This window comes from Vigna umbellata, chromosome 1, assembly GCF_029865625.1.
Source record: "Vigna umbellata cultivar VRB3 chromosome 1, Vumbellata_1.0, whole genome shotgun sequence".
NCBI classification, from domain to species: domain Eukaryota; kingdom Viridiplantae; phylum Streptophyta; class Magnoliopsida; order Fabales; family Fabaceae; genus Vigna; species Vigna umbellata.
Genome location: NC_142165.1, coordinates 48,951,980 through 48,977,015, shown reverse-complemented (window position 1 = coordinate 48,977,015; position 25,036 = coordinate 48,951,980). Strand labels below are relative to the sequence as shown.

The 25,036-nt window shown below is 35.9% G+C and overlaps 3 protein-coding genes across 4 annotated transcripts; 1 reads left to right on the top strand and 2 right to left on the bottom strand.

The window, feature by feature from the left end:
• Window positions 1-304: 304 nt before the first annotated feature.
• LOC148205583 (cold-regulated 413 inner membrane protein 2, chloroplastic-like) lies at window positions 305-2,571 on the top strand. Its single transcript, XM_088103553.1, has 6 exons — window positions 305-561; window positions 637-777; window positions 1,148-1,243; window positions 1,409-1,473; window positions 2,147-2,216; window positions 2,313-2,571. Exons 1-6 carry the CDS (start codon window positions 401-403, stop codon window positions 2,473-2,475), a joined length of 696 nt encoding a protein of 231 aa, XP_087959679.1. The 5' UTR covers window positions 305-400; the 3' UTR covers window positions 2,476-2,571.
• Window positions 2,572-2,842: 271 nt separating this feature from the next.
• Window positions 2,843-5,945, bottom strand: LOC148205582 (uncharacterized). Its single transcript, XM_088103552.1, has 4 exons — window positions 5,447-5,945; window positions 4,483-4,998; window positions 3,626-3,665; window positions 2,843-3,533 (listed from the first exon to the last, which is right to left on the bottom strand). Exons 1-4 carry the CDS (start codon window positions 5,502-5,504, stop codon window positions 3,320-3,322), a joined length of 828 nt encoding a protein of 275 aa, XP_087959678.1. The 5' UTR covers window positions 5,505-5,945; the 3' UTR covers window positions 2,843-3,319.
• A 2,467-nt stretch (window positions 5,946-8,412) lies between these two features.
• Window positions 8,413-24,652, bottom strand: LOC124845308 (carboxyl-terminal-processing peptidase 1, chloroplastic). Of its 2 annotated transcripts, none has more exons than XM_047322381.2 (12): window positions 24,186-24,649; window positions 23,966-24,085; window positions 22,932-23,069; window positions 22,154-22,258; window positions 21,878-22,046; window positions 21,284-21,360; window positions 20,443-20,487; window positions 19,302-19,385; window positions 9,703-9,741; window positions 9,558-9,620; window positions 9,081-9,210; window positions 8,413-8,995 (listed from the first exon to the last, which is right to left on the bottom strand). In XM_047322381.2, the coding sequence occupies exons 1-12, from the start codon at window positions 24,507-24,509 to the stop codon at window positions 8,940-8,942; spliced, it is 1,350 nt and encodes a 449-aa protein (XP_047178337.2). In that variant the 5' UTR covers window positions 24,510-24,649; the 3' UTR covers window positions 8,413-8,939. The 2 variants fall into 2 exon arrangements, 1 of the variants encoding a protein (XP_047178337.2); XR_015783303.1 differs by having other exon boundaries at window positions 8,976-8,995; window positions 9,523-9,620; window positions 24,186-24,652.
• Between the last annotated feature and the right edge of the window lie 384 nt (window positions 24,653-25,036).

The window sequence follows — 25,036 nt, the reverse complement described above, 5'->3', positions numbered from 1 at the left end:
AAAGATGGGGTGCAGAAGCAAAAGCCTAAATAATAATATACTAGAGTTGCCTACATAGACAAACAAGTAGGTTACTATATAAATCAATTGTACAATATATAAGCTAGTATAACACGCATTTAAATAGACTTCAGTATGGTAATCTAATTTATTCAATCTGTTAAATAATGAATAATTAATACAATTAACATTAATAATTACACATCCATACTTGTGCAAATTATAAATTAATCAAAAACTAATTACTTAAAATCACTACTTCATAATAACTATTATTTATAAAATAAAAGACTGAACTTTACTCCGGTCTATCGAAGTGAAGGCGAAGTGGGTGAACCGAACCGATCCAAATTTTGGAACTAACCATAGAAACGAACAAGAGAAAGAAGAAACGTCAGCAATGGCGATGGCAATGCTTCTGTCTTCTCCAGCTTCAGCTTCACCGCCAACTGCACTCTCTCACCTCAACCGCCAGCAGCAATCTTCAATTTCATGCATTCATCTACCTTCTCTCTCTCGCTCTTCACCGCCATCGCTCTCACACACCTTCAATCCCCTCAGGTATACCCTACCGTCATTCTCATCTCAATCTTTCTCACACTTTTCTTCTTTCTCACTTCGCTTTTCTGATTTAAGGTCCTTCATCGGTCACCATGGAATCACAAGCTTCGCCAAATCCAATACCGGTAACCGAAACGCAGCGTTTCGCATCCTTTGTTATGCTCCCGCTCCTCTCACTACTCCCAATCTCCAATGGATCTCTACCGTTTCGTCAATGTTCGTGCACTTCCTTTACTTCTTCATTCGCCTTACTTATTTATCATTTATTATATTTTCGGAAATTGAATTTCATGAAGTTATGTATATAATATTAGCATTTTTATATAGTATTATGTTAATTCTTGTGATTTTTTTTGTTCCGCTTTCTACCGACTAAAAGAAACGTATTATCGGATAATTCTTTCTTTCTTTCTAATCTTCGATTGATTTTCCAAATGGAATTGTTTGTTCTCGCTGGCGGTAATTTTTCGTGTGTGTATCTTAATCGTGTGATGGAAAGCTGTGATTCGGTTGATGTGCTTTCTTTCTATGCGTAATTATGCTAAATTTATATGTGGCTTATGGGTGTTCGGGACATTCTTTGTAGTGTTTTAATACTGGCAAAAGGCACTGCGGTACCGAAATCGTATATTGTTCCGCTGTTTGCGTTGCAAGCTCCTGCTGGTGTCGTTTCCTGGATCAAGTATGTTGCTCGTTCTCTTGTGTTTTCTTAGATAGTTGATATGGTGGAATGTTCGACATTCTTTTATTTGTTCAACCAAAATTTGTTGCGTATTCTTCTTCTTATCAACGTTTTTTTTTTCAAAATTGGTCTATTTTCGTCACCAATTGCCAATTGGACATACAGAGGTAGATATGGTGTGTGGACGGCATTCTTGGCACTTCTGATTCGTCTATTCTTCTATATTCCTGGTATGTTCTCTTATTCATCTTGCGTGATTACGGAAATGTTGAAAGAGAGACAATTTATGATCCAGGGATACAATCCGTGTTTTGGGTATGATGTGTATCCGATAACGCTATACTTATTTTAAAAAATAATAGGATAAGAGGATATGATACATAACGTATACATATTGAAAAATATATAAAAATTGTTCTAATATAGTATATATATATATATATATATATATATATATATATATATATATATATATATATATATATATATATATATATATAAATCACATTTTAGACATTCAAAATAAAATTATAAATTATTGTCATCTTAAAAGTATCACTAAAGTATCATATATTGAGATAGTGAAATGTGACGCAAATTGATGCATCGGTGCGGTGCGGGTGCATCATAGGAGACAGTGGATACTACGTACCTGAAGGGTAAAGAGGAAAGAACACCTTGTATAGCCCTCTTTGAAGTTATTATAAATGTATGCATTGTTTCTAGTAACCTCAGGGTCGGCTTTATATCTTCTCTTTGTATAAATTATGAAACACGAGAAATAAAATCCTGATAGTGGAGTGTAATAAATACTACAAATAAGTTGTGCATTTCGTGTTTCATACTTGTTGAATATTGATTGAAAGAAGGAAAAATTATTTTCTGCGTCTTTTTAATTTCTAGGTGAGCTTGAATTGCCGTTTCTGGCATTACTCTTGGTGATGATAGCTCCTTATGAGGCTATGAAATTAAGGTAAGCAAGTCCATATTTTTTAGGACTTTGGGCTGTTGTGTCTTCCACATTTTGCAAAAAGGTAAAATAAAATTCTTCAACATCTTTCTTTGTCAGGCACACAAAAGAAGGTGCCGTGGTTTCATTGTTGATTGCGGTGTATTTGGCTTTCCAGCACTTCTCAAGAACAAGCTTACAGCAATCATTTGACCAAGGTTCAATTGTTGCCACCTTAGCTGTCATTTCTATCGCTGTTGTATCTTTGTTACTTCTGGTCTGAGTTGGATTTTAAATGATACGCCCTAATATGCTGTAAATAAGAGCAATCCTTGTTAGAATGTTGATATAAAAAATTTATGGATTATGTTTGATACTCCATCTTTTACTGTTCACTTGTTAATTCAAATAATGAAGTTGGAATCAGTATTTGGAATTTGTCATAGAAATTGTTTTTAGAACATGTTTATTGTCATATTTATCAGAACCAAATTAGACTAATCAGTTTAACCTGTTGAAGCATAAAATACTAAAGAACTGTGTTTAAAATGTGTAATAAAATGAATATTGCATTTGAACTGTGGCAAGTTAAGCATTCATTTATATTGAATGAGCACATTTAAGTGTAAACATGTTGAATTTGTTATGTCTTATTTAAAATCAAAGTCGTTTGATAAAAACTGCAACTAACACCATCAAGCCACGTTTGTGTTGTGTGATCACATACCCTGCTCGAATATCACTATTGTGAGGTAGATTTTTCCAAAGGAACCCTCTGAGCGTCGTGGTATCAAATCTCAACAATAACCTGCTTTAGTCCAAACGCGATGATTTCAAGTTCTTTAATGTATTTTATTCTGTTTAGTAAATAAAATGGCATGCTGGCTGATATTAATTACAAGGATTTTCTATGGAAGAGTAGCTAATACTGTAGAAAAACTGTCTACTACCTATAAATCCTTTTGGCTTGATCAACTAACAGCCATACATAGATGAAAGGTAGAGGTAATTTTAATTGCAAGACTTGTGGACTCTGACTCCTTGAAATTTTGCAAAAACTGCTGGAAGACTGATTGAATTCCAACACGTCACGTAAAGAATGACAGTAACTTGTTCATCATCTAGATTTAATTTGCTATTTGAAGGGAAGCCAACAAGCCACATGTGAGCAACAGCGGCAGGGAATAAAAGGCAGATGTGGCAGTGTTGGGGCTTCCTGTTGGTTCTGAACCAAAGACAGTTGTTCCGTCACCACCAGGAACTGTCAAGCCTGGTTGAGTAGGAGGCATTGGAGTTGGTGGACTTGGTGGACTGACAAATATTGGTGGTGGTGGACTAATGCTGCATTTATAAGATAATATATTAGGATGCATTACGATTTCACCTCCATTATGTGGTGATAAAAGAGATATAGGTGCTGCAAACATTCTCACCTTGTTGCCTTGGGTGACCCGAATTTGCAATTCCCATTACCTGTGATGGGTTAGATGTTATTTTCTATATTTATTTGGAGAAGAAAAAATAACAGACATAGAATAAAGTAGAAATTGTATACAGACAAAGTCTAATCCCCTTAAAAAAAACAACGAAATAAATGAAGCCCGCAATTCTTGGAGTCCAAATTAATGCGAAAACAATAAGCTAAGCACACGGATGAAATTCTGAAGACATTCATGATTTATCCCTTGCGGAGAAAGGGGTTCAACACAGTGGCTGGACCTTCAGCAGCAACTGAAAGAAGAGCCATTACTCTAGTTGGTTACTTGGAAGGGTATTCATTACTTCTAATAAATAAAACTAAAGATTTTGTGAAATGAAAGTGTTAGTTCCTGGCCCGGTAAGTTATGCGTACGAAGATACTGTTATTTAGAAAATATTATTATAGGCATGTCAAGATGTTTAGTTTAATTTTTTAAACCTAGAGCTGGAGATGGGGTAACCCAACTAGTGGGTTATAGGTGCTTGTTGAAGTCCTTAAACTGGCTCTCGTGTTCTAGAAAGTTTCCATAAGAATCCGCATTTTATATGAAAAAATAGTGATTTCAGCTATCCAGCTGTACCCGAAGTTCCCAACGGATCTGAGATATTGGTTGTCTGATGGTATTCATTGGATAGATACTTGATATGTACCAGAATCGACATGTTATCCTTGCTGTGCAGACTCGAAAATTTTGTATGCAAATTTTATTTGTCCATTTTAAGAACGTAAAACATTTTAAATATCATAACCACAGGCAAGAAAATGATCGCAAGAGGATAATTGTGCTTTTAAGTTGGAAGCAATTCTTACTTGGATCATTGCTTGTAAGCGATGCCGTCCCTCCGAATACACAACTAGTAGGTACTGGATTCTTCTGGTAGTAGTCGTTGAATGCATAGGAAGCATGATCACGGACAGTGTTGGGGTTATAACAGCTTGCTCCTGGTTGTATTGCTGAGCAGTCTGCACCTCCATATCCACAAGCATAGTCAAGAGCAACCTGTAGAGCAGTGTCCGAAGCTCCTTGGTTAGCGACACACCATTGGCCACCTGATGATGTAGGAGTAGTCGTGGTTGGTGTTGTGGGGGTTGTGGTTGGTGTGGTTGGGTTTGTGTTTGGAGTGGTTGGATTTGTGTTTGGGGTTGTGGGGTTTTGTCCTGACATGTCAGGTGGTTGAGGATTTGTAGGGTTTCCCATATACGGATTTCCTGTGTCTGGATTTGTGGGATTGACGATAGGAACATCATCCAATTGAGTGCCCAATTCCGATGATGAGAATATTTCCTGGTTTTTGTTATTCGTTAATATATTTGCTGTTCCTAAACCTGAAAAAGGAATGGTAATTGATATCAGATAACCATGCTGAAACTGAACTGGTCAATTGATATAAGATAACCCCAATGTTTTCTTTTTTTCTCTATATTTGCCACTGAAGGTGACGGGGTTAGATGAACTGATGTGATTCTTGGACTCACGTTCATTCAATAATTTTGTGATGCACATGAGCTACAGGTATATAGCCTTTTCTAAAGCTACTGTCAATTTGCAAAGTGCGCCTAGTCAAGCTCATACAGTAGGGCCTAATAAGAGTGCATGCATGACTACCATCTCTTAGGTTTGGAAACTGTCATCATTTGTGCCTGAAGATAAACTTCGATCATGTTTTCGATTGGTAAATTCTATCTTCAAAACTAAACGGCTCTTAATAATGAAAAGTTGGTTTTTGCGTGAAGGAGAAAAGCAAAGTAAAATGCCATTCCTTATTAATGTTACCTGAACCATAGAAAAGACACAAGGAGAATAACACGAAGTGGCAGCTTCTAGTACCCATTACTGCAGGTTGGGTTGTGCTTTAGATTGCGGGTGTTTCCTTCTTGTTCTGGGGAAATGTTTACGTGCTAAGACTTATTAAACTAGGCCAGCACCTTGTCTGTTCCTGTGAAGAGGAATTTGATTACATCTTTTTATATTTTAAAAATGAGAAAATGTTGAAGAATCATAGCTTTCTTGGATCAAAGAGAGAAGGAAGAATATAAGCAAACTTGAGAAAGGAGACATGGGATAGTTGAAATAAGCAAGCAAGAGAAGGTGCAAACTGAGGGGGGGAAAGGTGCATGGGTAAGGAAAAAGGTGAAAGGGTGATCAGATGCTTAAGAGGTGCAATATTTATATAACTAATGTGACGGTGACATCTCTGCAACGTCCTTTGTCTTTTATGCGACTCTTTTCTACTGTTTCATGGGACTGAACCCAAAAGTAAAGCCTGAACAAGTGGTTTTGCCTTTCAGGTTTGTAATGAAGAAAGTTGTCTCCCTTCTATTGTTTTTTTCTTCACCGCTCAACACAAAACTCATCTATTATGTTTTCCAAGTACGATTCCTTTCCTAAGAAACTCTAAGCTATTATGCTGCTGCTTCTGCTGCCTTCTCCAACAGGAACTCTGAATACTCTTGTCATGCTTATGTTGCCTATTCTTACCCAATCAAATTCTCTATCGCATAACTTCTATTATTTCACGCAGTTAAATAATAATAAAAAAATACTGTTTAAAACAATGCTGCACGAGTATGTCAAATTCCCAACATATAACAGTATTAACGACTCACATTTGCCATAATCATGAATTAGAGAGAAGTATGGTTGTAACGCTATCAAGTTTAACCAGACACAGTAAAAGAATCGAATGAATTATGCTACAAAGCACACCTTTATTAAATAAGGGCTACCAAAAATGTAACCAACGGTTTTATCAGAAATGGTTTATTAAAAATTTATACGTAGAATTGTGTAAGATTTCGTAAAATGTCTGTCATCTTTAGCATTTTTCTTGTTATCCACGCAATAATAAAAACATTGAAGAGAAGATTTGTGTTAGGAATTTGCAACTAAGTATCAGTACGATCAGCCCCTGATTATTATGAGAAAGAATTATATATGGAAACATTAATTTCCAAAAAATGACAAGGGAAATTTCATAAAGACTACATTATTACTATATCAGCAAAGAATTCATTCAGGGTATGAATTGTGTAAGTAGGAAGTCAATAACAAAATGTCAAATGATGTCCTATATACTGGTTTTGGAATATGTTTTATTTCACGTTTGGTGCTTTTGTTATATATATAATATTTACAGCTGAGTATATTATATTAAATTATTAAGAATCTAATAAAATATAAGTTTCTGCACGAATAACATTATTTAATTTTATAAACATGCATTTTATAAATAATTAAAAAAATTGACAAATATTACATCTACTGATATTGTACTACTAAAGCAATAGTTTTTACAACATCCATGAAGAAGCCTGAATCACAAAAGAAAAACAAGTGAAAAGCACAACAACAAAAATATAATAATATTAATAATAATAAAAAGGAAAATGTAGAGTATTGATTAGGTATGTTAACAGGATAGGGATAGGGATTCTCTGCAACACAGTATTTTATGAATTTAAAAACAAAATAATTAAGATTATATACCATCATATAATGTCATTGTGTTTTATTCACTAAAAAAATATCATTTATGAAATAATGAAGATAAACTCTGAAATAAAAATAATAGGAAAAGTACAACACATATGATATTTTATTTTAACTTTGATCCACCTTTAATATTAAACAAAAACTATACATTCAACCTATTAAAATTTGTCCTTTTAACAAATTTTAAATAGTTACTCTAAGAATATGATATTTATCAAGTATATAAAATTGGAATTAAATATAGTCGTATAAATTGAAAAAATGAAAAGGAAATTGTTGGGGATCATCTAAATTGAAACACTCTAGTTATCAATAAATAAAGAAAAGGAACAAGTTACTTCATAATAATAAAAAAATAGAGGAGTTGTGTTTTATTAACGTGTCTACTAAATACCATGGTATCTTTTTTATCCTCGATGAATACAAAAATGCTATATACTTAGACTTTAGAAGGAGGATTTTTTTAAAACATATCTTTACAAACGTAGAAGAATTAATATAAAATTATAAACATTTTTTGAGAGTAAAACAGAGATTTTCTATAAAAGAAAAAGTTAAAAAACTTGTTTAAGAATGGGAAGATACTGCAAACGCAGAGGAGAGGAGACACTGAAGTTGTTTTTGCTTAAACCTTGGGAGTGTTGTGTCCACATTTTCACTAAGAACGTGAGATTTATATGCTCAAATCATTATTACTATAATTAAATGACAAATTTATGACTAAAACACTTTCAAATTGTTCTTAATTAAAACACAAATATAAAAAAATCAATTTTAAGTGCTTTATCAATCCAATTATTTAGTTTCTAGTGTTTTATCAGTTATGGGTTATCAATTTCAATTGAATTGAATCATCAATGGAGACAATATGATATCCGTTTTTGTCATGTAGATGTGGCACTTCTGAGATTTGATTTGAAATGGCATGTAAATTCATTTATACCATAAGAGATTCTCCTACAATTTTTTTTTTTCAATTTCACCTTTTTAAGTAATATTTTTAAATTAAAATAATTACTTTATTATTTTTATATTTTAAATAACTAAAAAGTTAAATTTAGTTATTTTTTAAATTAAAATAAATATTTTATCATTACATCTTTTTAACATTTAAATTTATTTTTTAAAATTAAATAAATTATTTATAAACACAGAGACAGACCTTTCAATACAATTTTCAAAGCTGTCTCAATATAAGAAATTAGCAAAATCAAATATGATAACTGAGGATAGTGAAAGAAGAAGCATAAGTAATTCGCAATTTCTATTTTCATCATTGTCAATATGTAATGAGTTTCTTTATCAATGAAATGGCATTTTCCATGCACTAATTGATTCTGATACAATTTAATATCGAGAGTTAAGGCAAAAATAGAAACATGGTATGAAAAGATTTATAGAAATTGATAACAAAGTTTCTCTTTGTTAGTATGTATTAAACCCAAGTCACTTCAATGCTGCACTGGCTGCTTTAATGCAAACTCTTGCATGCTTCCTACGTCATTTCTTCTCATGTCAAATCCACTATACGCTTCATCTTGAACGGAACACTTACAAATGTTCCAAGCCAATCTTGGGTGTTAAGCCAATGTATGTTAAATTAAATGTCCATGTAGCCAAAAAGGCTAGGTAGATCTTTCATGCATATATATATCCATATTAATCTGAAACTCTTGAGATATACATGGCAACTTCCAGAAGCAGATTCTTCAAAAGTTTCAAATTAAATGATAAACCAAAGCAAAAGATTGCATGGAATACCAAAGAAACTGATTTATCCCTGTTGTGGCATACTGCATTTTTTAATATATTGGCTGATATCATCCCATGCTGCAACAATGGAGCTCTGATCACGTTCCATATTACAATTTTTGACTATGCAGGTGAAAGAGAAAAGACAGGAAAAAAATTGTACCTCGAAGTTTCTGGAAGTCAGGCTCTATTCCATTGCCATTTATGTCCTTGTGATGTGGTGTTACATACTTCCCGACAGTGATAACCACACCAGATCCATCGTCAAGCTCAAATACAGATTGGATTAAACCCTGTTTAAAGTATTGCACATTAAATTGTCAAGAAGAGGTTGTGTGAGAGCAAAACCATTGCAAATATGACAAGTCAGTTATAGATATCTATACGATTTTTTTTTTCTATTATCTTCCCTTTAGTAAGAGAAGCAGAACCAAAAAAGAAACCCGTTTATGGAAGCAAATAAAACATTGCACTGTCTTCGTGGTGCTCCTTCAAAAAGATATACACCTTAAAAGAAAGCTAACGTGTTCAATAGAAAATGCATTCAGATGCAAATGGGATTCTCAGAAGCATGCAGATCAAAGTCTACAGGGTTTGAACCATACAGCAGCGATGGAAAAAAAATCATAGATTTATGAACCTTGCCGTATGTCCGTTTTCCAACTAGAACAGCTCTACAATTATCATGAAGTGCAGAAGCAACCTGAAATAAGCACAACACCAATTGTGTCATCACAAGAACAGTGAAAAATAAAACAAATGCATTAAGAAACTGAGCTTCGTACTATTTCACTTGCGCTGGCAGTTTTGTCATTTACTAAAACCTGCAAGGGTTCAAACCAAAAAGAATCATAAGCCTTGCCATCATGTAAAACATTATATTATGGCCATTCAAAAGGAGACTTAATCTGATGTTAGCTTACATGGCCTTGCTCAATATGACGGGAAAACATGTAATTACACACTCAAACATATAAGATCTCAACTTATTTGACACTTTTATCTAGTTAAGTGCAAGGGGTAATGAAAATGTCCACAAAACTAGAGCATAATCTCAAATCTCAGATGCTCTTTAACTTATTTTATTTATCTGGAAATTAGGTTAAATGGAAATTGATATGTTTATTACAAAGAGATCATACAAGATATATACGGGAGACCTAAGCTATTTTAGGAAATATAATAACTATATTCTATTCTAGAATCCCTTGATTTATGGGATTGTCCCTATTTATTCAAATCTGTACTGATTACAATAAAATATATACTTGTTATGAAATACACAAATTTCCTAATTTATTCTTTCCTAAAATACTATTTGATTTCCCACACTCCCCCTCAAGCTGGTGAATAGATGTTTTCCATTCCCAGCTTGGATACAATCTTCTCAAAATTGTGGCAGCCCAGCCCCTTGGTAAGAATGTCTGCAATTTGATCTTGAGAGGACACATATGGAGTGCATATCAAGCCACTATCAAGCTTTTCTTTGATGAAGTGTCTGTCCACTTCAATATGCTTTGTTCTATCATGCTGCACTGGATTGTGGGCTATGCTGATTGCTGACTTATTATCACAATAGAGCTTCATAGGTTCTTCCCATTTTATCCTCAAGTCTTCTAAGATGATTTTAAGCCATAGCAACTCACATATACCTTGTGCCATGGCTCGGAATTCCGCTTCAGCACTGGACCGAGCCACTACACCCTGCTTTTTACTTCTCCAAGTCACAAGATTTCCTCCAAGAAAGGTGCAATAACCTGTAGTTGACCTCCTATCCACAATTGACCCTGCATAATCAGCATCAGTATAGGCTTCAAGCTTCACATTACCATTCCTTTTGAATAGAATCCCTCTTCCTGGAGTTCCTTTAAGGTACTGTAAAATTCTGTGGGCAGCTTGTAAATGGGTCTCCTTTGGGCTATGCATAAATTGGCTAATTAAACTCACTGCATAGGCAATATCTGGCCTGGTATGAGACAAATATATAAGTCTGCCCACTAATCGCTGGTACATCTCTTTTTCAACAGCAACGTCTTCTTCTGCATTTCCAAGCTTTATGTTTGGTTCTAATGGGGTACTAGCAGGTTTGCACGCTGCCTTGCCAGTTTCCTTGAGCAAATCAGTGATATACTTCTGCTGGGATATAAATATCCCATTCTTGGAGTGGGCAACTTCAATTCCCAAAAAATATTTTAGTTTTCCCAAGGTCTTGATCTCAAATTCCTTGCCCAAGCATTGGCTCAACAATCGCTGCTCTTCTTTATCATCTCCAGTTAATATTATGTCATCCACATACACCAATAATATTGTTACTCCCCCTGACTTGGAATGTTTAAAGAACAAAGTATGGTCCCCTTGACTTTGTTTGTAACCTAGACCTGTCATAACTTTAGTAAACCTGCCAAACCATGCACGGGGGGACTGTTTTAGCCCATATAATGCCTTTTTCAGCTTGCAAACAGTGTTGGTTACAACGTCTCTACCGTATCCCGGAGGTATCTCCATATAAATTTCTTCTTCAAGGTCTCCATGTAGGAAAGCATTCTTAACATCAAATTGTTCCAAGTTCCAGCCATAATTGGCAGCAAGAGACAATATCACCCTAACTGTGTTCATTTTGGCAACCGGAGCAAAGGTCTCCAAATAATCAACTCCATAGGTTTGGGTGAACCCTTTGGCAACTAGTCTTGCCTTATATCTCTCAATTGATCCATCAGCCTTGTATTTCACTGTATAAACCCACTTACATCCAACTGGCCTCTTTCCTATTGGTAAGGTGACTAACTCCCAGGTGTTGTTCTTCTCTAACGCCTCCATCTCTACATCCATGGCTTGCCTCCATTTTCTGTCAGACAATGCCTCAGATAGGGTATTAGGTAGGAGTGTAGTGTTTAGGTTTACTAGGAAGGCTTTATGGGTAGGAGAGAAATTTTCAAAGGACAGGTAATTTGAGAGAGGGTAGATTGGCTGTTTGGTGCATTTTCTTGGCCCTTTTCTAATGGCAATTGGGAGGTCAAGATCATTTTGGGTTTCAATTTCAAGATCATTTTGGGTTTCAATTTCAGCCTGCACAGCTGGAGAAAAAATTGTTACCTCTTTTTGTGGATTTGAGTTGGATTCTTGAACATTGCTTGATCCTGGAATGGCCTTAGTCTTTCTTGAGTATACCAGCTTCTTACCAAATTTTCCAGCTTCAACATCTCCTTGATCAGCTTCACAATTAATTTCACTTGGTACAGCTTCAATTTGATCTAGTTTAGGTTCAAATATCAGGTCTGGAAGAATGGGAAAACCAGAATTACTACTTTCCTTATCTTCCCTGAAACTCTCCCCCGGAAGATAAGGTTGATGGAAATAGCCCTCTTGTTCATTGAAGGTAACATCCCTAGACACAAAGAATTTTTTGGATGGGGGGTGGTAGCATTTATACCCTTTCTGAGTGAGTGAGTAACCAACAAAGACACACTTTAAGGCTCTAGGATCAAGTTTCCCCCTGTCTGTATTATGAATATGGACATATGAGATGCACCCAAAAACTCTTGGTTTAAGATTATTTGTAGTGGATAGGTTTGGATAGAAAGACGACAAAGCTTCCATAGGGCTTTTTGATCCTAAGACTCTAGAGGGTAGTCTATTGATAAGGTGTGTTGCTGTAAGAACAGCTTCCCCCCAGAGATTTTTTGGAACACTATGTTGGAACAACAATGCCCGAGTCTGATTTAATAGATGCCCATTTTTTCTTTCTGCGACCCCATTCTGCTGTGGTGTTTTGACACAAGAGGACTCATGAATTATACCTTCTTTTTGACAAAAAGAATTAAGGACATGATTGAAGTAATCTTTGGCATTATCTGACCTAAGCCTCTTAATATTAACACCAAACTGACCTTTTATCAGGGAGTGGAAGTTTAGGAAGACAGAACTGACTTCTGATTTTTGTTTAAGTAGGAAAACCCAAGTGACCCTTGTACAATCATCTATAAAGGTGACAAACCATCGAGCACCAGACACATTTGAAACATTAGAAGGTCCCCATACATCAGTATGAACAAGATAAAAGGGGAAATTGCTAATTTTATTACTTATTGGAAAAGATACACGCTTGTGCTTAGCAAGTTCACACACCTCACAATGAAGACTCTCAACATCTAACTTTGTAAACAGAGAGGGAAACATAATTTTGATCACTCCAAAGGAGGGATGTCCCAACCGACAATGATAAAGCATGATTTTTTCTCTGTTGGTCATCAAAGATTCAGATATGAAGGAATGAGAGATTCTGTTTTTGTTGGACAGATTTGGATCTTCAAGATAATAAAGGCCATTCCATTCTCTAGCATGTCCAATCATCCTCCCCGAATCCTTGTCCTGAAATACACAATGATCGTTGTAAAAAACAACCTTACATGACAAATCCTTTATAAGTTTTCGTATAGAGACTAGGTTGGTGGACAGCTTTGGGACATGGAGAACATCTTTTAAGGTTATTAAAGAATTGATTTGGATATTTCCTTGACCAGCTGCAGTTATAAGGGTTCCATCTGCTGTGGCAATTTTCTTGTTGCTGGGACATGGGGAATATGTGGAGAAGTATTTGGCTAATGGTGTCATGTGGTCTGTGGCTCCAGAGTCCAATATCCAGTAATTGTTAAAGGGTGTATCTGAGACATTTAATCCAAAAGAAAGTGGAAACTTACCTGAATATGCCAAAGAACACACACCTGTAGGTTTTTCCAGCTTACTAAGAAAGGTTCTCACCCTTTCTATCTCCTCTTGATTAAGATGGGCAGCAGCTTCTGGATTATTTCCTTCATTTGTTCCAGCAGCAACATAAACTTGTCCTCCTTTCCTTGAGGGGCCTCCTCTGTGTCCCCCTTCTCGATCTCGATTTAAAGGCTTCCCATGCAACTTCCAGCACTTCTCTCGGGTATGACGAGGCTTATTGCAGTAGGTACACCAGAGACCATCACCTTTTTTCTCCACATTTGCTGATCCTCCTTTCTTCTGTTCGGCTACCATGGCCAACGTCTGTTCTCCTTTATGGTCAGCCACCATTGCTGAGTTCTCTACTACTGCTGGACTCTCCAACATGAGACCCCTTCTGCTTTCTTCACTTCTCACAATAGCCACCACTTCATTGAAGCATGGTACCTTTTGCTTCCCCAATATTTGAATCCTAACTTGATCAAATTCAGGATTCAAACCAACAAGGAAATCATAAACTCTGTCTTGTTCGATATATTCCTTGAGAAGTGCTGAATCTTCAGTACATTTGGCTTTTATGACTCTATAATGGTCTAGCTCCATCCATAATGATTTCAACTGATTGGCATATTCTGTAACAGTCTTGTTCCCTTGTTTTGCTGCCAAAGTTTTCACCTTTACGTCATATACTTGAGCAGCATCTTTGGCTTTAGAGTAGGTTTGCTCTACAGCATCCCAAATCTCTTTTGCCGAATTAAGGAACATGCATGTGTCGCTGATTTCTGGAATCATTGAATTCCACAGCCACGCCATGATCATTGAATCTTCCTCATCCCATGTAGTAAACTTGGGATCCTCCTGTTTGGGTCCAGACTCCATCAGGTGACTCAACTTCCCCTTTCCCTTCAGCACTGTACGAACAAGTTGGGCCCACTTCAAATAATTTCTTCCATTGAGTCGATATGCAGAATGGATATTCTGCAGTTCTCCAGGAAGCTGGGAATGGGAATTCCCTGTTTCTGGGGTTGGGTTCACAACTTCCGCTTCCCTTGACATCATAGCAAGAAGATGGCTGAGCGGAAAAAAGGAAAGGCTGTGCAATTAAGGCACAGAGAAGACAGCAGCAACAGAAGATTGAGCGATAGAGAAGGTTGCAATAGCAAGGGAAAAAAAATGTAATGAATATAGGAAAAGATGCAGCAGCAATGCAGGCTGCCGTCTTAGGGTTATGAGAGATGCAGCAGCAATGCAGGCTGCCGTCTTAGGGTTAAGAAAAATGCAGCAGCAATGCAGGCTGCCGTCTTAGGGTTTACAATGCGCAGACAGAGCTTCCTAGATCGGAAGCTCTGATACCATCTGGAAATTAGGTTAAATGGAAATTGATATGTTTATTACAAAGAGATCATACAAGATATATACGGGAGACCTAAGCTATTTTAGGAAATATAATAACTATATTCTATTCTAGAATCCCTTGATTTATGGGATTGTCCCTATTTATTCAAATCTGTACTGATTACAATAAAATATATACTTGTTATGAAATACACAAATTTCCTAATTTATTCTTTCCTAAAATACTATTTGATTTCCCACAATTTATAATGAATTTGTGGAACGTTTTAACAATCAAGCCATCTCTGAGCAAGTAAGATGTTTTTGACCAAATGATGTCATTGAAGTATTGGATCCAATTAAAACCCATTTTTTCAATACATCCCTTTCGAACAATTTCCTAAGTATTTTCTTAGGGTCCAAACAAACAAAAATAACGATGGAATAGTAATTAAGGGAATGTTAGTATTAATCACTGACAAAAAGAAATTACAGGAGATGATCCCACTGAGAGCTGAGCTCCTGTTAAATATAGTGAAAATTATTTATGGGATTAATCTCCCTTGCGTTAAACACACATAGGATTATCTATTTATAATTGAAAAAATATGGGCTAAGCCCAAAATACAAATAATAAATAATAACAAACTAACTGAAAGATAAAAGATATAATATTTCTAACACTCCCCCTCAAGCTGGAGCATACAAATTGTATGAACCAAGCTTGAAATAATTTAACTTGGTTTTGAACTAGATGATTTGTCTTCAAGAGTGTGAAATAAACACTTCAACTTCAAAAGTGGATGAAGGAGAGCAGCGGAGAAGGAGGCAATAAACACTTCAACTTCAGAAGTGGATGAAGGAGAGCAGCGGAGAAGGAGGCAATAAACACTTCAACTTCAGAAGTGGATGAAGGAGAGCAGCGGAGAAGGAGGCAATAAACACTTCAACTTCAGAAGTGGATGAAGGAGAGCAGCGGAGAAGGAGGCAGTAAACACTTCAACTTCAAAAGTGGATGAAGGAGAGCAGCGGAGAAGGAGGCAATAAACACTTCAACTTCAGAAGTGGATGAAGAAGAGCAGCGGAGAAGGAGGCAATAAACACTTCAACTTCAGAAGTGGATGAAGGAGAGCAGCGAAGAAGGAGGCAATAAACACTTCAACTTCAGAAGTGGATGAAGAAGAGCAGCGGAGAAGGAGGCAATAAACGCAGCAGATCTGTGCGGCAGATACAATAAGAAAGGAAGAACAAGGCAAGAACAGCAATACAGAGGCGAAACCCTCTACAACAGAGACGAAGCACAAAAAAACGCAGAAAGAAGAAGGAGGTCCGAAGATGCGGAAGCATGCGGCGAGAAGAAGACAGACGTCAATGGCAGCAATGGCTGCTCTGGAAGGTATGAACAGAGAGAGGGAGGTTCGGTGAGACGACTGGCAGCGGCGCGGTTTGATACTGACGCCGAGAAGGCGGCGCGTGATGAACACGCGTTCGAGATCTACTTCCGAAGAGTGGAGGTGCGTGACAGTGCATGCAAATGAGACAAAGACGGCGACCGCCAGGGTTAGGTCGCGCTTGAAGAGATGGTCCAGATCCACTGGTCACCAGTTGAAACTGTGACCGTGGCCGGTGAGAAGGCGGCGACTGGTTCAGAGGAGGCAGTGGTTCCCAGGAGACTTGTCTCTTTAATTCTGGGTACTGAGATTTAAGAAGAAGAGAAAATGAATCTTATGAAATTTTTAGGGGCTACCGGCGGCCATGATGGCCGACCGCCGACAGACAGCAAAGACCACCGGAAGAGATTAGAAAACCTGCTCTGATACCATGTTAAATATAGTGAAAATTATTTATGGGATTAATCTCCCTTGTGTTAAACACACATAGGGTTTTCTATTTATAATTGAAAAAATATGGACTAAGCCCAAAATACAAATAATAAATAATAACAAACTAACTGAAAGATAAAAGATATAATATTTCTAACATATCAAAGAGGCTAATGATCTATGTCTACAACAAAATTCTATTATTCTGGTACCCTACTCTCTCATCACAATTCCCGTATCTACCCTAACTCCCCTCTCACATACTTGGTAAAACAGTTATGAACCCCTCTCACATACCCTTGTTTCTCCTAGAACAGTCCACATTGAGCCACTCTCTTATTTCCAAGCACGCACTACCAATCCAACAATATTAGACTTGTCCTCAAGTCTCGGCTGGGGAAATTGACTTTTAATGCTGAATCCCTCTTCCAAGTTGCATCTTCCATGCTTTACCCATTCCATTAGATGAGCAATTGAATAACAGATTCTCCACCTTCTTTGATGCACCTCCTAGCCACACTATTTCAAGATCAAGTGGCAGAACATTGTCCCTATCCAACTCTGAGGGTAGTGTCTCCTCCACACTCGTATATCTTGAGTGGGCCCTTTGTGGTATCTCATGAAATTCCTTTATCATCTTCAAAATCCTTCGTAAGGAAATTGAAGACAACACAAATACACCCTCATACAAAAGAGTACCTCTCTTGATTAGAGAACCAAGTTTATATAGATTTCCCTTCTTCAAACCATCAATGATAGATACCAACTTATTCTCATTGTACACCACTACTCTCCAGCCCTGATTTGCGCTTGTCAAACCTGTATCCCAAAAGCTTGGCCCAATTCTAATGGATCATAGTCATAAAAGTTTAACCAAACTCACCTTCATGTCAGGGTGGGTTCCCTAAATCTAGAAATATACTTCAACAGACACAAACCAACCTATAGGATTTTTGTCGAACATCAGCAACTTGACCTTCTTCATTCATTGACAGAACTTACCCAACACTAAATCCAAGAGCGTCATTGTTGGCTACCTAGCAGAAACAATGTCACTCAAGGTTCCAATGGCTATAGACAACATCTCAATAAACTTCTTGTAGTTCTCCTTAACACGAATTTACATCGTTTGCAAGGTGTTCTTAATGCCTCAATCTAGTTTCCAGTGCTGCAACCTTAGCTTCCATCTTCTTAGGTGTGGATTCCATTAGCTTCACCGTCATCACAAAGGCTAATGTTTCCCTAATAGAATTTTGATATTCTGGTACCCCTTCTCACTTAACACACATCCCCTAAATACCTTGAATTCCCCCTCTCAAGTTTTTGGCAAAATAATTATGGCTCAATCCCTCGCTCCTCATCCTTGTTTCTCCAAGCAAACACCTTCCATATCTTGGCCCTCTCTCCTATTTCCAAGCCCACCTTAACAATCCTATCAATTTTTCCTTTAGTCTTTGTCTATCATTTATTATAGATATCTCCCATTTGATCCACTTTTTGCACAGGGTCACTTGCTGGGTTTCTCCTTTGACCTCACATAAAACAATTATCTCAGATGAGTTTCTATCATCTCATCACTGGGTTCTGCTCCACTATTCTACTAGATACACACTTGTTCTATTCTTATTCTTAAACTTTCTTGGACGTCACTCGTCCCCTAGACATCATCACCTTTAGTGATACATTTATTATTTTTTCTTTTCACTTCGCTCAACCCTTGCTATCATAAAGCAAGGCGAGTCTTGTAGCTATTGAACAAAATTTGCCTTTGAATTTAAAATAAACTCTGTATTCTTAATAAAAACACTTGGATTCGAAAGCTTATTTACCAAAATCTACAAAAAAGCATAAACTGAGCACTGTCTCTGAATGTGCCAATTATGAAGCTTCAATACTAAGGTGAAAGATATTTACTCAAATGGTTCAAACAAATCATTGACCCATCATACATAACACATCCATCATTGTTTTCAATAGCAGTAAATTCCGATACCCTCAATGTGTTTGCACTCAAATCATTACCTATCAATATTATATATAGCATATCCACCATATAGCTTCATCATACGTTATGTCCCAGAAAACTAGAGTACTAGACCCGAGTTAGCTCAATCTATTTTCCCACAACAAACCATAACAATATTGGGCAATCTCGGTTTATCTTAATAGTTAAGATACAACATAAATTATTTTTCCTATTGAACAAATCTCAAGGTTTTATCTTCTCCTGTATTTAAAGAGAAAATAATCCACAATAAATAAATGAATTGTAGGTGTTTTACTGTCTTTGTATTTTGGAACATTTGTAATTTCTAAGGTTCATGTTACCAAAGTACATCAAATTGGCAGCTAGAGTCACCATTTATCAGTCAAATTATCAATAATTTCGTCAAATCAGACAAAGAAATGTCCTTGAACTATTCCTGTCCCGATGATAAACCAAAAAAGAAATTGAGAAGTAAAAATAATTTAATTCAAGGTTAATTCAATGACAAAAATTAAGATGTAGAAAATGTTTTTACAACAACAGGAGCTTGAATCAATGGTGAAGTATCTGAAACAATAGCCTTCTGCAACTGAGGATCTCTTCCAACAGTGTAGATCACCTGTCATGAAGGCATTAAAAAAAAATCTTTAAGATGTTCAAAAGAACAGTTGACTAAGTATCACAACGTAGCAGACCTTTTTAAGATCAATGTTTCCTACAGTATAATAAAATTAAGTAACAGCTATAAATACAATTTCTTACTCTGAACTGAGTTCATGCAATAGAAAATAAATTATTGAAAACGAAGCAATTAGAAAAGGATGCCAAAGCAATTGAACTGCCCAAAAAAGGCCTTTTACCATTGTACAATCACACCAAGAATAACCAAGTGCTTTGCTCTGCTAGATGGACTATATTATTATTAACAATAGTAGTAATAATAATAAAAATAATAATTATAATTATAAGAATAACAATAATAAATAAATAAAAGAGAAAATTAAAGCATACACAATTCAATTATGGTTCATGTTTTCTTCAGAATTCAAAATTAGCAAATGTCAAACCTTGGACAAGCTGAAAATAATAACAACTACAATAATAATAATAATAGGCTACATTGGAGTATACATCCTTCAAACTTGACATATGTTTGGATGAGATGTTAGAATTTGAAAATAAATCTATAATCCCTAAATGTGATCTCCTCATTATGCAAGAAAAGGGGTGGGGCATGGGACCCCACTTGTAAACCAATAAATATCTAAGGAAAAATTATCATGAGACTTTCACATGACACCAATACCATCATAGGAAAAAAACAAATCATAAAAAATAAAAAAAAAGTAAATAAGAAAAGTTAAGCGATAAAAACATGTTTAACCTCATTATATCATTTTTGGGAAAAACAACATTTAAGTGGATACCTGACATAATAAACACCTCATTCATTTGTAACGTCCAAAGTCATTGTTTTGGGTGTCAAATGATAATTCTATTATATATTAGATGTTGTCTCTTAAGGGAGAGTGTTTTTCCTATAAAATGTGAAGAAAGGAGCTTGTTTGCAACTTTTCAAACCCTAAGGTATAATCATCAAGTAAGCATAAGTTCAAGGAGGTAAGCAACAATTTACTCTTAATCAAAACATTGTAACGGCACAAAAACTGACATACCGTGTCTCCTTCATTTAAGAAAAGCTTTGCAATTTCAATTCCAGCCTGAATAAGTTAAAAGTTGCAACTAAATTAGGCAATTTTAAGGCAAATAAAAACTATAATCAACAGAATGCAGGCATCATTATAGTGTCATCTTAAAACAACCAAAGCATATCCACAACATGGGAGAAGAATACAAATTTACTTAAATTTTAAAAAACAAGAGAACAGAAATTCTTGTTAGGGTGTTACGGTGCCACAGTATCTTCCTGCAAAAAGCATGCGTTTTACATACGTAAACAGACAAATATGTACACTACAAGTGAAAAGATACAAATTCATTTTGTTCACATTAACAGACTCAAAAGTAAAGAGCTTCAAAGCTCTAAATCAGTTCTTAAATCTTCTACGGTAAACATACTTAAAAATCTCAAATTCAAAATATATGCAGATATATGTTCAAGCTATATGTGGGGCCCTGCTAAAAAAATGGAGTCAATTTCACAACAGAAATGATTTAATGATTGTCTACTTGATCCATTATTTGTGCTTACTGATTATTAGGTATGCAGTAAAATATTTTAGTATAGACATTAACCAGATTATCATGTTATGTGAAACTTTTGAAAGTTATAATGATGGAATATGACCAAGCCATATACCTCATTATAATGATGGAATCACTCGCACAATGACAGATTTGCAAATAATTTTTCTGAAAACTGAACACTGATTTCTATGTTTCATTGACTGTTTCATTGACAAAACTATACAGAGGATTACAAGTTGCCAGCACTCAGCCTGTATGACGAGTGTCATGCATGTAGGAAAGGTAAAAAGGGATATATGGAAAAACAACCTGTACTAGCCCACCAAGATTGTCTCTAAGATCCAATATGAAATATGAAGCACCCATGTCTTGAAGTCGCTTCATTGCTGCAAAATACATTATTTGGTCTGGTGTCATGTTTAAGAAACTGGAAATAACTAATGAAAGTCCAGAGGTAATTGTACCATCCTCATTATTAGAGAGATGTAAAAACATTCAGTTATTTTCTGTTTTCCTTCCTTTTTCTGTTTTGAGTCAGTTTTATGATTACCTTTCTCTCCCATATTCTTTTCTAATACCCGTGAATATAAGGATGAAGAAAAGTGGCAGCTTTCACTGTTTAACTTTCTTTTTATAATATATGGTGTTCATTCTTGCATGAACTACATAGCCCAGATAACAAATTTTTAAGCTACCAACAAAATAACGCAAATAAAACCCCCTCCAAGATCAATGTCAAGTTAGTTAGGCAAAAGTTGCTATTTAGTAACAGAGGACTGCTAATCATTTCTCCACTGCTTTTAAAATCAAAATACATAAACGTAAGAAAAAAATGTTCTTATTGAAAAAGTACCATTATTTTAGTTTGAAAAAGAAATAGACATGAAGATAGCAATAACTGACCAATGACTAAATCTTTTCTGGCCAATGCATTGAACTCTTTGAGGCGTATGTACCCAACAGGAGTACCACCACTATCCAATTGTTCCAGCCGATAAAAGACTGGTGTACGAGCAACAAGTTGCCGTTGAACTTCTATTGATTCAACAGGTCCACAGTAACCATGCTTGACCTGATAGTAGTAATCCAAATATTAAACTAGAACATCAAAACATTCTTAACAACAAAAAATGAAGGCTAGAGCAGGTACCAAACTAACTTGGAATTAGAATCCAAAACCTGAATAGCCACAGATGTTCCACTAGGGCCTTGCAACAGGGATGATACTTCAAATGCTGATTTTCCCTTTACCTCCATGTTATTGACAGCCAATATTTCATCACCCTAGCAAAGAAGGAAAAAGATAAAGGAAGCTGTAGGAATTTGTGTATGGACTAAACAACAAAATTCATTTTGTATAAGCTCTACAAATAATTCTGGGATATTTTATTCCTGTATACATGATATGATATGTCTATAAATCATATTCTAATAAACCTTAATCTAATTAGATATTCCTATAATTATAAAGATCCTAATTAAATAAGGAAATAAATCAGAGGAGATGTAGCAAATGTCAAAAGATGTTAACTTATATGTCTAACATAAACATATTATATTATCCAAAATAGTTCTTTGTGCCTACCCCATTTGCAACAGGAGATAAGCTGAAAGGCAGAGTATATGCTTATAAATGGTAAAGGTGGGGAAGGGAAATTTTTTGAATGGTCAAAAGAACCCAAAAAAGTTGTTCACCTATTTCTATCTAGCAGTATACAGACTACAAATACTCTTGCAAATAAAAAAAATATATATTAAACTCCGTTTGTAGAAGTAATGAATATGATAGATTGCTTATGTAGCAATTATAAATGCATAGAATGCTTAACTTAACATATTTATTTCATTGACAAAAAGCATAAAGCAAAGACAAGCACTGTAGGTGCAGATTTTTGAATGTGCAGATGATGATTTGAAGATCCGCAAATTTTGAAGAATGTTCATCAACTCTGTCTACCTGTCTAACACCAGCAGAATGAGCAGGACCGTCCAATATAATTCCCAGTACTTCCAGTCTGAGGTTACCATTTTCATCGGGAACTTCCTTGAGGTTTATTCCAACACCAGTCATGTCATACCTCGCCATCTTGGAGAACTTTCAACAGTAGAAAAAGTCCGCATGCAATTCAATAAGAAACATGAGAAGCACAGCAGTAGAAATCACCAGTCTACATAATCATACATAATCAAAACAAAGAGCAGTGAATAATAAAATAATACAAAAAACACATCCCTAGTTTCTTATTCTCTCCAACAAAATGCAAGGGAAGCAATATTTTTGATGATTACATGTTTTGGAAGATGAATATGTGGTTTGTGTGGGTATTAGTTTTTCTTTAAACGAAATATTAGCTTTCATCTTAAAACTAATTGCATTAAGTGAAGTTGTCCAACATGTATAGAAGTTGCACATGTGGCCCTTTCACCTATTGCTCCAAAACCCGTACTAACTAATGATATGACAAAATCGTACATATCATATCAGTGAGAATAATCTTTATCCTATAAGATTAGCTTTTCAGGCTATATTAGGCTCAAACCCAAATTCTATGATAGTATCAATATCCATCCTAGTAGTTGTTGTTGGGCTCATTGTGTCACCTAAGACCAACAATAATCAAAGCAACTCAAAATTAGTATGAGACTCAAATGAGTTCAACTTCAACTCAACATACTTACACAACACATAATAAAGATACAAATAAGAATATGCACCATAATCTTTGAATCAGACTATTTTAACCGAGTCACTCATGAGTTTGAATCGAATCAACTACTTGCTAAAAGAGGTTCATATCGAACTCGAGTTGAGTTTTTCACTTAAATACATTCTTATTAAATCGAGTTTGATTTAGCTCAACTCACTCGTTTCCAGCAAAATACATGCAAATGTTCAGGCGTGCTAATATAAGTATATAAGCAGCAGCACTCCAATAACTGAATCCAATAGCGTCCAACAAAGGACCCATGCAAAATTGAAGAACAGATTACCTCATCAGGGGAGAGAAAGCGCGTATAAGGATCGCCCAAACTGGAGAGCATTCGTTTGATGATTTGGTGCGCTTTCGATCTCGTCTGAATGGAATTGCTCAAAATAGCTTCTCTCTTCAGCTGGAATCGATAAAGAAGCGCTGTATCAGCATCAACAAACCATCACGCAGTAACAGACTCTGCGAGAGTATTATCAGTATGAGTAGTTGAAGTTTGTTACCTGCCACGTATCCTGAGACCACCGGTGGCGACCAGTGTCAAGGAAGGTGTCGTTGACAATCTGCCACGCTTCCTCGACGAGGCCCTGGTTGGTGACAACCTCGGGAGTGGTTTGGAGCGTCTCTTGCGGAGGCTGGCGGTGAGGACACGGTTGGGAAGGGAGTTGGAGTGCGGAGACGGAGGGGAAGGAGAAGAGGAGGCCGAAGGAGAGGGCGGCGCCGAGGAGAGTGTTGCGGAGGGGAAGATGATGTTTGGAGAGAGTTGAAGGGGGTGGCGGCGATGGCGATGGCGGTGGCGAGAGTTTGAGACAGAGATAGCCACTCATCTTCACTCACATTCTCTTAGTGAAATTTGTTCGTGTTGCTCTCTTCTCTTTAATTAGCTCATTACTTGTTTACAAGAATGCATGTAGAGTCACTCGTTACGTGATCCATAGGTGGATCCCACTCTCATCTCCTAACCAAGACCCGAAAACACAGAACCAAAGACCCAAATATGCAATGCAAACCCTCTTCCTAATTTTCTGGATTATTTCATATACGTGTTAGTCTCTCTTGTTTTATTTAATTTTAGGTTTAAACCCTTTAGTTGTCCTTATTTATATCGAGTTTTTCTATTTTGATCTTCTTCTTATTATAATCACCAATTGAGTCCTTAAAAGTGTTAATTTGAATCAATTAAACTTCTGTCATTAAATTTACTTAACAGGATTAAGTTTGTACACACGTGAAAGGTTGATGTGTCTATTTTCTAAGACGTGGCATGGTGAGAGTTGAAACGTGACATGGTGAGACCTGAAATTTGGTAAAATATAATAATTTAATATTTATGTGGGTAAATCAAGAAAAATTA

What these genes read in the sequence shown, in the direction of transcription:
- LOC124845308 (XM_047322381.2), bottom strand. Translation starts at nt 24,509, where the DNA reads ATGAGTGGCTATCTCTGTCTCAAACTCTCGCCACCGCCATCGCCATCG. An exon ending in GGTCTCAGGATACGTGGCAG is followed by an intron (nt 24,086 to 24,185) that starts GTAACAAACTTC and finishes TATCGATTCCAG; the next exon opens with CTGAAGAGAGAAGCTATTTT. An exon ending in CTGCCAGCGCAAGTGAAATA is followed by an intron (nt 9,621 to 9,702) that starts GTACGAAGCTCA and finishes TGCTTATTTCAG; the next exon opens with GTTGCTTCTGCACTTCATGA.
- LOC148205583 (XM_088103553.1), top strand. Translation starts at nt 401, where the DNA reads ATGGCGATGGCAATGCTTCTGTCTTCTCCAGCTTCAGCTTCACCGCCA. An exon ending in ATCTCTACCGTTTCGTCAAT is followed by an intron (nt 778 to 1,147) that starts GTTCGTGCACTT and finishes CATTCTTTGTAG; the next exon opens with TGTTTTAATACTGGCAAAAG. An exon ending in GGTGTCGTTTCCTGGATCAA is followed by an intron (nt 1,244 to 1,408) that starts GTATGTTGCTCG and finishes TTGGACATACAG; the next exon opens with AGGTAGATATGGTGTGTGGA.
- LOC148205582 (XM_088103552.1), bottom strand. Translation starts at nt 5,504, where the DNA reads ATGGGTACTAGAAGCTGCCACTTCGTGTTATTCTCCTTGTGTCTTTTC. An exon ending in GTGTCTTTTCTATGGTTCAG is followed by an intron (nt 4,999 to 5,446) that starts GTAACATTAATA and finishes TTCCTTTTTCAG; the next exon opens with GTTTAGGAACAGCAAATATA. An exon ending in GGGTCACCCAAGGCAACAAG is followed by an intron (nt 3,534 to 3,625) that starts GTGAGAATGTTT and finishes TTATAAATGCAG; the next exon opens with CATTAGTCCACCACCACCAA.